General features: G+C 59.4%; 1 protein-coding gene across 1 annotated transcript; it reads right to left on the reverse strand.

Moving 5' to 3' along the window:
• Nucleotides 1–4,867: 4,867 nt before the first annotated feature.
• LOC309684284 (heterogeneous nuclear ribonucleoproteins C1/C2-like) lies at nucleotides 4,868–11,074 on the reverse strand (the record flags this gene model as incomplete). The annotated part of the gene is made up of 6 exons (XM_082500213.1): nucleotides 4,868–5,199; nucleotides 6,486–6,643; nucleotides 10,347–10,448; nucleotides 10,547–10,707; nucleotides 10,798–10,845; nucleotides 10,999–11,074. Coding segments are annotated over 6 exons (629 nt in total), but the record flags the coding sequence as incomplete, so codon positions are not given.
• Between the last annotated feature and the right edge of the window lie 327 nt (nucleotides 11,075–11,401).

Genomic DNA, 11,401 nt, shown 5'->3' on the forward strand with positions numbered 1-11,401 from the left:
CCCTGAAGGGGTTAATTAGGGCTCCGAGGGGGTAATTAGTCCCACCTGGGGGGGTAATTAGGGCTCTAAGGGGTTAATTAGGGCTCTGAGGGGGTTAATTAGGGCTCTGAGGGGGTAATTAGTCCCACCTGAGGGGGTAATTAGGGCTCTGAGGGGGTAATTAGTCCCACCTGGGGGGGTAATTAGGGCTCCAAGGGGGTAATTAGGGCCCTGAGGGGTTAATTAGTCCCACCTGAGGGGTTAATTAGGGCCCTGAGGGGGTAATTAGGGCTCCAAGGGGGTAATTAGTCCCACCTGAGGGGGTAATTAGGGCTGGAAGGGGGTTAATTAGGGCTCTGAGGGGTTAATTAGGGCTCTGAGGGGGTTAATTAGGGCTTTAAGGGGGTTAATTAGGGCTCTAAGGGGGTTAATTAGGGCCCTAAGGGGTTAATTAGGGCTCTAAGGGGGTTAATTAGGGCCCTAAGGGGTTAATTAGGGCTCTGAGGGGGTTAATTAGGGCCCTGAGGGGGTTAATTAGGGCTCTGAGGGGGTAATTAGTCCCACCTAAGGGGGTAATTAGGGCTCTGAGGGGTTAATTAGGGCCCTGAGGGGGTAATTAGGGCTCCAAGGGGGTAATTAGTCCCACCTGAGGGGGTAATTAGGGCTCCGAGGGGTTAATTAGTCCCACCTGAGGGGGTAATTAGGGCCCTGAGGGGTTAATTAGGGCTCTGAGGGGGTTAATTAGGGCTCTGAGGGGTTAATTAGGGCTCTGAGGGGGTTAATTAGGGCTCTGAGGGGGTTAATTAGGGCTTAAAGGGGGTTAATTAGGGCTCTGAGGGGGTTAATTAGGGCTCTGAGGGGGTTAATTAGGGCCCTGAAGGGGTTAATTAGGGCTCCGAGGGGGTAATTAGTCCCACCTGAGGGGTTAATTAGGGCTGGAAGGGGGTTAATTAGGGCTTTAAGGGGGTTAATTAGGGCTCTAAGGGGGTTAATTAGGGCCCTAAGGGGTTAATTAGGGCTCTGAGGGGGTTAATTAGGGCCCTGAAGGGGCTAATTAGGGCTCCGAGGGGGTAATTAGTCCCACCTGGGGGGGTAATTAGGGCTGGAAGGGGTTAATTAGGGCCCTGAGGGGGTAATTAGGGCTCCAAGGGGGTAATTAGTCCCACCTGAGGGGTTAATTAGGGCCCTAAGGGGTTAATTAGGGCTCTGAGGGGGTAATTAGGGCTCTGAGAGGGTAATTAGGGCTCTGAGAGGGTAATTAGTCCCACCTGAGGGGGTAATTAGTCCCACCTGGGGGGGTAATTAGGGCTGGAAGGGGTTAATTAGGGCCCTGAGGGGGTAATTAGTCCCACCTGAGAGGTCAATTAGGGCTCAGAGGGGGTAATTAGAGCCCTGAGGGGTTAATTAGTCCCACCTGAGGGGGCAATTAGGGCCCTGAGGGGGTAATTAGGGCTCTAAGGGGGTTAATTAGTCCCACTTGAGGGGTTAATTAAGGGCCTGAGGGGGTAATTAGGGCTCTGAGGGGTTAATTAATCCCACCTGAGGGGGGAATTAGGGGCCTGAGGGGGTAATTAGTCCCACCTGAGGGGGTAATTAGTCCCACCTGAGGGGGTAATTAGGGCCCTAAGGGGTTAATTAGGGCTCTGAGGGGGTTAATTAGGGCTCTAAGGGGGTTAATTAGGGCTCTGGGGGGGGTAATTAGTCCCACCTGAGGGGGTAATTAGGGCTCTAAGGGGTTAATTAGGGCTCTGAGGGGGTTAATTAGGGCTGGAAGGGGTTAATTAGGGCTCTGAGGGGGTAATTAGTCCCACCTGAGGGGGTAATTAGGGCTCTGAGGGGTTAATTAGGGCCCTGAGGGGTTAATTAGTCCCACCTGAGGGGGTAATTAGGGCTCTGAGGGGTTAATTAGGGCTCTGAGGGGTTAATTAGGGCCCTGAGGGGTTAATTAGTCCCACCTGAGGGGGTAATTAGGGCTCTGAGGGGTTAATTAGGGCTCTGAGGGGTTAATTAGGGCCCTGAGGTGGTAATTAGGGCTCTGAGGGGGTTAATTAGGGCCCTGAGGGGGTAATTAGTCCCACCTGAGGGGGTAATTAGGGCCCTGAGAGGGTAATTAGTCCCACCTGAGGGGTTAATTAGGGCTTGAAGGGGTTAATTAGGGCTCTGAGAGGGTAATTAGTCCCACCTGAGGGGGTAATTAGGGCCCTGAGGGGTTAATTAGTCCCACCTAAAGGGTTAATTAGGGCTCTAAGGGGTTAATTAGGGCCCTAAGGGGGTTAATTAGGGCTCTGAGAGGTTAATTAGTCCCACCTGGGGGGGTAATTAGGGCTCTGAGGGGGTAATTAGGGCCCTGAGGGGGTAATTAGTCTCATCTAAGGGGTTAATTAGGGCCCCGAGGGGGTAATTAGGGCTCTAAGGCAGTTAATTAGGGCTCTGAGGGGTTAATTAGTCCCACCTGAGGGGTTAATTAGGGCTCTGAGGGGTTAATTAACCTCTCCAGGAGTTAATTAACCCCCAAAGGTTTAATGAAGACCCCCCCCCCGGCATTAATTAACCCCACCTGCGGAGACCAATTAACAACTCCTGACGCTAATTACCTCCTCTTAGGGGCCAAATAACCCCTTCTATCAGCTAATTAATACCTCCCGGGGGCCTAATTAACATCCCACAGGACTAATTAACCCCTCCTGTGATCTAATTAACCCCTCCCAGGGCCTAATTAACCCCTTTATATGCTAATTAATCCCTCTCTGGGGCCAATTAACCCCTTCTATCAGCTAATTAATACCTCCCTTGGGCTAATTAACCCCTCCCAGGGCCTAATTAACCCCTCTATATGCTAATTAACCCCTCCCAGGGGCTAATTAACATCCCACAGGACTAATTAACCCCTCCCGTGATCTAATTAACCCCATAGAGGGGCTAATTAACCCCTCTATATGCTAATTAACCCCTCCCAGGGCCTAATTAACTCCTCTTGGTGGCTAATTAACCCCTCCCAGGGCCTAATTAACCCCTCCCAGGGCCTAATTAACCCCTCCATATGCTAATTAACCCCTCCTCCGACCTCCCCCCCCCCCCCCCGGTTGTTAATTACCCCCTCCCAGTGCTCCCAGTTGGGGCTCTATACTGGGAGGGGGCGGAGCAATAAAAGGGGCTTTGGAGGGGGCGGGGGCCACGCCCCCCCCTCCGCCTGACCACGCCCCCCTCCTCCCTCCGCCGAGGCCACGCCCCCGCCCCGGCTCAGGCCACGCCCCCCCCGCGGCGCCCATGAGGGGTTATGGGGCACTTATGGGGCAGTTGTGGGGCGGGAGAGGGCCCATAGGGCGGTCTGTGGGGCAGCTGTGGGGCGGGAGAAGGAGCTATGGGGCACTTGTGGGGCAGGAGAAGGGCTGTGGGGCAGGAGAGGGGCTGTGGGGCACTTGCGGGGCAGCTATGGGGCAGGAGAGGGACTGTGGGGCACTTGTGGGGCAGCTATGAGGCAGGAGAGGGGCTGTGGGGCAGGAGAAGGGCTGTGGGGCAGGAGCAGCCCTATGGGGCTGGTTATGGGGCAGGAGAAGGAGCTATGGGGCAGGAGAGGGACTGTGGGGCACTTGTGGGGCACGAGAAGGGCTGTGGGGCAGGAGAAGGAGCTATGGGGCACCTGTGGGGCAAGAGAAGGGCTGTGGGGCAGCTATGGGGCAGGAGAGGGCCCATAGGGCTGTCTATGGGGCGGGAGAGGGGCTGTGGGGCGGGAGAAGGAGCTATGGGGCACTTGTGGGGCAGGAGAAGGGCGGTGGGGCAGGAGCAGCCCTATGGGGCTGGTTATGGGGCAGGAGAGGGTCTATGGGGCAGGAGAGGGTCTATGGGGCACTTGTGGGGCAGGAGAAGGGCTGTGGGGCAGCTATGGGGCAGGAGAAGGAGCTGTGGGGCACTTGTGGGGCAGCTATGGGGCAGCAGTGGGGCGGGGAGAGGGCCCATAGGGCGGTCTGTGGGGCAGCTGTGGGGCGGGAGAGGGGCTGTGGGGCTGCTATGGGGCAGGAGAGGGTCTACGGGGCAGGAGAGGAGCTATGGGGCACTTGTGGGGCAGGAGAAGGGCTGTGGGGCAGCTATGGGGCGAGAGCAGCCCTATAGGGCTGGTTATGGGGCAGGAGAGGGGCTATGGGGTGGGAGAAGGAGCTATGGGGCACTTGTGGGGCAGCTATGGGGCAGGAGAGGGGCTGTGGGGCACTTGTGGGGCAGGAGCAGCCCTATGGGGCTGGTTATGGGGCAAGAGTGGAGCTATGGGGCAGGAGAAGGAGCTATGGGGCAGGAGAGGGGCTGTGGGGCACTTGTGGGGCAGGAGAAGGGCTGTGGGGCAGCTATGGGGCAGGAGAGGGCCCATAGGGCTGTCTATGGGGCAGGAGAGGGGCTATGAGGCACTTGTGGGGCAGGAGAGGGTCTATGGGGCAGGAGAGGGGCTATGGGGCACTCGTGGGGCAGGAGCAGCCCTATAGGGCTGGTTATGGGGCAGGAGAGGGTCTATGGGGCAGGAGAGGGCCCTATAGGGCTGGTTATGGGGCAGGACAGGGGCTATGGGGCGGGAGAAGGAGCTATGGGGCACTTGTGGGGCAACTATGGGGCAGGAGAGGGTCTATGGGGCACTTGTGGGGCAGGAGAGGGTCTATGGGGCACTTGTGGGGCACGAGAAGGGCTGTGGGGCAGGAGAAGGAGCTGTGGGGCACTTGTGGGGCAGCTATGGGGCAGGAGAGGGGCTGCGGGGCAGCTGTGGGGCAGGAGCAGCCCTATGGGGCTGGTTATGGGGCAGAAGAGGGTCTATGGGGCAGGAGAGGGGCCGTGGGGCACTTGTGGGGCAGCTATGGGGCAGCAGTGGGGCGGGAGCGGCGCTATGGGGCAGGCCCCGAGCCCCTCCTACAAACCATCCGTCCTTTTAATCGTCGCGGCGTTAACGAGGTATCAAAATTAACGAGGGGGGGGGAGGGGGGGGAGGGGGGGGGGGGAGGGGCGCAACCGCAGATGTGGGGGGAGGGGCCGATCTCTGGGGGGGGGGGAGGGGGGGGAGGGGGGGTCACGACACCACGAACACGGCGGGGGGGGGGGGATGTGGGGGGTGGGGCGGGAAATGGGGGGCGGGGCGGGGGGCGGGGCGGGGGGAGGGGCTTAGGAATCGTCTTCCCCATTGGCGCTGTCCCGGTCGTCCTCCCCCTCCTCCGCCTCTTTCTCGTCCCCTTTGATGGATTCCAACTGCGGAGGACGGAAAAAAAAAGGGGGGGGGCGGCCCCATAGATTCAGTGGGGCAGCCCTATAGATTCAGTGGGGCAGCCCTATAGATTCAGTGGGGCGGCCCCATAGATTCAGTGGGGCAGCCCCATAGATTCAGTGGGGCAGCCCCATAGATTCAGTGGGGCGGCCCCATAGATTCAGTGGGGCAGCCCTATAGAGTCAGTGGGGCGGCCCCATAGATTCTATGGGGGATGCCATGGGGTGCCCCGGAGATTTTACTTCCCCCCCACCCCCCCAAATGTGTGCCCCATAGATGCTGTGGGGCTGCCCCATAGATGGGGGGGTTGCCCCACACATTCTATGGGTCCGCCCCACACATTCTATGGGTCCGCCCCACACACTGAGTGCCATTCCCCCCCATCCAACCCCCTCCACCTCCCCCCCACCCCCCCATACCTCCGCCCCCCCCCCATACCTCCGCCCCACACATTCTATGGGTCCGCCCCACACATTCTATGGGTCCGCCCCACACATTCTATGGGTCCGCCCCACACATTGAGTGCCATTTCCACCCCCCTCTCCCCATCCAACCCCCTCCAACTCCCCCCCACTGCCCCATAGCTCCACCCCCACAGCTTCTCTGGCTCCGCCCCATAGATTCTATGGGTCCGCCCCACACATTCTATAGGTCCACCCCATAGATTCTATGGGTCCGCCCCACACATTGAGTGCCATTCCCCCCCCTCCCTCCCCATCCAACCCCCTCCACCTCCCCCCCACCCCCCCATACCTCCGCCCCCCCCCATCGCTCCGCCCCACACATTCTATGGGTCCGCCCCACACATTCTATGGGTCCGCCCCACACATTGAGTACCATTTCCACCCCCTCTCCCCATCCAACCCCCTCCACTTCCCCCCCACCCCCCCATAGCTCCACCCCACACATTCTATAGCTCCGCCCCATAGATTCTATGGGTCCGCCCCACACATTCTATGGGTCCACCCCACACATTCTATGGGTCCGCCCCACACATTGAGTGCCATTCCCCCCCCTCCCTCCCCACCCAACCCCCTCCAACTCCCCCCCATACCTCCACCCCCCCACCCCATCGCTCCGCCCCATAGATTCTATAGGTCCGCCCCACACATTCTATGGGTCCGCCCCACACATTGAGTGCCATTCCCCCCCTCCCTCCCCACCCAACCCCCTCCACCTCCCCCCCACCCCCATACCTCCACCCCCCCACCCCATCGCTCCGCCCCATAGATTCCATGGGGCCGCCCCACACATTCCGTGGGGCGCTCACCTGGTCGTCCCCCCTCTCCTCGGCCTCCTCGTCATCCAGCAGGTCGCCCTCCTCGGCCGAGTCCTCCCCCCCCGCCTCCGCCTTGGCCCCGCCGCCCCCTTCCTCCTTCTTGGCGGAGCCGCCCCCCACCTCCTCCTCCCCCTTCTCGCTCTTCTGCTCTGGGGGGGGGAGGGGCGGCGGGAAAAAGGGGGGGGGGACATGAAATTAAGGTAAATTTAAAAAAAAGAATAATTAAAAAAAAAAAAAAATTTGGGGGGGGGGGAGGGGGAGGGGGGGTACCCGCTATGGGGCGGCTATGGGGGGGGGAGGGGTTATGGGGGGGTTTAAGGGGGAGTGGTGGGGGTGGAGAGGGGGTATGGGGGGATCTATTGGGGCTGGAGTGGGAGATTTGGGGGATCTATGGGGCTGGAGAGAGGTTATGGGGGGGTTTGGGGGGGTTTAGGGGGGATCTATGGGGCTGGAGAGGGGTTATGGGGGGATCTATGGGGCTGAGGAGGGGTTATGGGGGGATCTATGGGGCTGGAGAGGGGTTATGGGGGGGTTTGGGGGGATCTATGGGGCAGCTATGGGGCTGGAGAGGGGTTACGGGGGGATCTATGGGGCTGGAGTGGAAATTTGGGGGGATCTATGGGGCTGGAGAGGGGGTTATGGGGGGATCTATGGGGCTGAGGAGGGGTTAAGGGGGGGTTTGGGGGGGATCTATGGGGCAGCTATGGGGCTGGAGAGGGGTTATGGGGAGATCTATGGGGCTGGAGAGGGGTTATGGGGGGTTTGGGGGGGATCTATGGGGCTGAAGTGGGGGTTTGGGTGCATCTATGGGGCTGGAGAGGGGGTTTGGGGGGATTTGGGGGGGATCTATGGGGCTGGAGTGGGGTTATGGGGGGGTTTGGGGGGGTTGGGGGGGATCTATGGGGCTGAGGAGGGGTTATGGGGGGATCTATGGGGCTGGAGTGGAAATTTGGGGGGATCTATGGGGCTGGAGAGGGGTTATGGGGGATCTATGGGGCTGGAGAGGTTATGGGGGGGTTTGGGGGGATCTATGGGGCTGGAGAGGGGTTAAGGGGGGGTTTGGGGGGATCTATGGGGCAGCTATGGGGCTGGAGAAGGGTTATGGGGGATCTATGGGGCTGGAGAGGGGTTATGGGGGATCTATGGGGCTGAAGTGGAAATTTGGGGGGATCTATGGGGCTGGAGAGGGGTTATGGGGGGTTTTGGGGGTTCTATGGGGCTGGAGAGGGGTTATGGGGGGATTTGGGGGGGTTTAGGGGGATCTATGGGGCTGGAGAGGGGGTTATGGGGGGATCTATGGGGCTGGAGAGGGGTTATGGCGGGAACTATGGGGCTGAAGTGGAAATTTGGGGGGATCTATGGGGCTGGAGAGGGGTTATGGGGGATCTATGGGGGCTGGAGAGGTTATGGGGGGGTTTGGGGGGATCTATGGGGCTGGAGAGGGGTTATGGGGGGGTTTGGGGGGGTTTAGGGGGGATCTATGGGGCTGAAGTGGAAATTTGGGGGGATCTATGGGGCTGGAGAGGGGGTTTGGGGTGATTTGGGGGGATCTATGGGGCTGAAGTGGAGATTTGGGGCATCTATGGGGCTGGAGAGGGGTTATGGGGGATCTATGGGGCTGGAGTGGAAATTTGGGGGGATCTATGGGGCTGGAGAGGGGTTATGGGGGGTTTTGGGGGTTCTATGGGGCTGGAGAGGGGTTATGGGGGGATTTGGGTGGGGTTTAGGGGGGATCTATGGGGCTGGAGAGGGGGTTATGGGGGGATCTATGGGGCTGGAGAGGGGTTATGGCGGGAACTATGGGGCTGAAGTGGAAATTTGGGGGGATCTATGGGGCTGGAGAGGGGTTATGGGGGATCTATGGGGCTGAAGTGGAGATTTGGGGGCATCTATGGGGCTGGAGAGGGGTTATGGGGGATTTGGGGGGTTTAGGGGGGATCTATGGGGCTGGAGTGGAAATTTGGGGGGATCTATGGGGCTGGAGAGGGGGTTTGGGGGGATTTGGGGGGGATCTATGGGGCTGGAGGGGGTTATGGGGGGGTTTTGGGGGTTCTATGGGGCTGGAGAGGGGGTTTGGGGGGGTTGGGGGGGATCTATGGGGCTGGAGAGGGGTTATGGGGGGATCTATGGGGCTGAAGTGGAAATTTGGGGGGATCTATGGGGCTGGAGAGGGGTTATGGGGGATTTGGGGGGGATCTATGGGGCTGGGGAGGGGTTATGGGGGGATTTGGGGGGGTTTGGGGGGATCTATGGGGCTGGGGAGGAGCTATGGGGCACTCGGGGGGATCTATGGGGCAGCCGTGGGGCTGGTGGTGACCTCCAGGACCACCCGAACCTCCCGAAAAGTCACTTATGGGTCTACTGAGGGGTTCCGGAGCCCTCAGGAGGTCACTTATGGGGCTCAGACCAATCTATGGGGCCACTTATGGGTCTTGAAGGTCACTTGATGGTCTTCAAGACCATCTTGAAGCTCTGTAGAACCACTTTGAGGGTCTCCAGAGCTGATGAAACCTCCCGAAAAGTCACTTATGGGTCTACTGAGGGGTTCCGGAGCCCTCAGGAGGTCACTTATGGGGCTCAGATCAATCTATGGGGCCACTTATGGGTCTTGAAGACCACTTGATGGCCTTCAACACCACCTGAAGCTCCGTAGAACCACTTTGAGGGTCTCCAGAGCCAACTAAAGGTCCCAAAAAGACACTTATGGGTCTACTGAGGGGTTCCGAAGCCTCAGGAGGTCACTTATGGGGCTCAGATCAATCTATGGGCCACTTATGGGTCTTGAAGGTCACTTGATGGTCTTCAAGACCATCTTGAAGATCTGTAGAACCACTTTGAGGGTCTCCAGAGCCAACAAAACCTCCCGAAAAGTCACTTATGGGTCTACTGAGGGGTTCCGGAGCCCTCAGGAGATCACTTATGGGGCTCAGATCAATCTATGGGGCCACTTATGGGTCTTGAAGACCACTTGATGGTCTTCAACACCACCTAAAGCTCTGTAGAACCACTCTGAAGGTCTCCAGAGCCAACGAAACCTCCCGAAAAGTCACTTATGGGTCTACTGACGGGTTCCGGAGCTCTCAGGAGGTCACTTATGGGTCTGAGAGTGCTCTATGGGGCCACTTATGGGTCTCAAAGACCACTTGATGGTCTTCAACACCACCTGAAGCTCTGTAGAACCACTTTGAGGGTCTCCAGAGCCAACAAAACCTCCCGAAAAGTCACTTATGGGTCTACTGAGGGGTTCCGGAGCCCTCAGGAGATCACTTATGGGGCTCAGATCAATCTATGGGGCCACTTATGGGTCTTGAAGACCACTTGATGGTCTTCAACACCACCTGAAGCTCTGTAGAACCACTTTGAGGGTCTCCAGGGCCAACTAAAGGTCCCGAAAAGTCACTTATGGGTCTACTGAGGGGTTCCGAAGCCCTCAGGAGATCACTTATGGGGCTCAGACCAATCTATGGGACCACTTATGGGTCTCAAAGACCACTTGATGGTCTTCAACACCACCTGAAGCTCCGTAGAACCACTTTGAGGGTCTCCAGGACCACCCGAACCTCCCGAAAAGTCACTTATGGGGTTGATGAGAGGTTCCGAAGCCCTCAGGAGGTCACTTATGGGGCTCAGATCAATCTATGGGCCACTTATGGGTCTTGAAGACCACTTGATGGCCTTCAACACCACCTGAAGCTCTGTAGAACCACTCTGAAGGTCTCCAGAGCCAACGAAACCTCCCGAAAAGACACTTATGGGTCTACTGAGGGGTTCCGAAGCCCTCAGGAGGTCACTTATGGGGCTCAGACCAATCTATGGGGCCACTTATGGGTCGCCCCCCCACCCCCTCCTTACTCTGCTCCTTCTCGATCTTCTCCAGGCTCTCCAGCAGCGCGTCCACCTTCTGCTTGATCTGACTCAGCTCCTTCTTGATGCTCTGCAGGTCGTCCCCTTTCACTGTCCCCCCCCCCCCAAAAATAAAAGCCGTGAAGCCTTCCCGCAACGGTGGCCACGCCCCCTCCCGCCCCCTCCCCTCCTCCCAGCCAATCACCTACGTTTGCCCGATTTGGAGGAGGAGCCTCGTTGGCCGCTCTTGGAGTTGAAGCCGCTCTTGCCCCGGCGGGAGGTGTTGCCCGAAACCCGTTGGCGTTTGGAGGGGACGACGGCCCTCGCGATGGGGGGGGGAGGGGGGACGCGGGCGGGGTAGCTGTACATCCTGCGGCGACGGCGGCGATGACATCATCAGCGGCGCCGCCAAAAGGGGGCGGGGCTTGCGGAAGGAGGGGGGGGGGGGGGAGGGGTTTACCTGTCGTAATAATCCCGTTGGAAGTCGTAGTCGAGGTCGAAAGAGGACCTAAAAAAAATATGGGGGGGGATAAGGAGGGGGGAGGGGCTGCGCTATGGGGCAGCCCCACGGCGAAGTGGGGGGTGGGGGGAGGGGGGGAGGGGGAGGGGAAAAGGGCCCGACCTGACGAGGGGGGACGGAGAAGGTGGGGCGGGTACTGACCCGTACATCTCGGCCGCCGAGCGCTTCACCCCCGCCTTGCCCCGGTTCACCTTGGGCTCGGCCGCCAGGTTGATATCTGTGGGGCGGAGAGAGAGAGAGAGGGGGGTTGGGGGGCACTGGGAGGGACTGGGAGGCACTGGGAGGGGACTGGGAAGGAGTGGGAGGCACTGGGAGGGGACTGGGATAGACTGGGAGGGAGTGGGAGGGGATTGGGAGGGAGTGGGAGGCACTGGGAAGGGACTGGGAGGGAGTGGGAGGCACTGGGAGGGGACTGGGAGGGAGTGGGAGGCACTGGGAGGGGACTGGGATAGACTGGGAGGGAGTGGGAGGGAGTGGGAGGGACTGGGAGGGCACTGGGAGGGGACTGGGATAGACTGGGAGGGAGTGGGAGGGGACTGGGACG

The sequence above is a fragment of the Vanellus vanellus genome (assembly GCF_965231255.1).
Source record: "Vanellus vanellus genome assembly, contig: HAP1_SCAFFOLD_2040, whole genome shotgun sequence".
NCBI classification, from domain to species: domain Eukaryota; kingdom Metazoa; phylum Chordata; class Aves; order Charadriiformes; family Charadriidae; genus Vanellus; species Vanellus vanellus.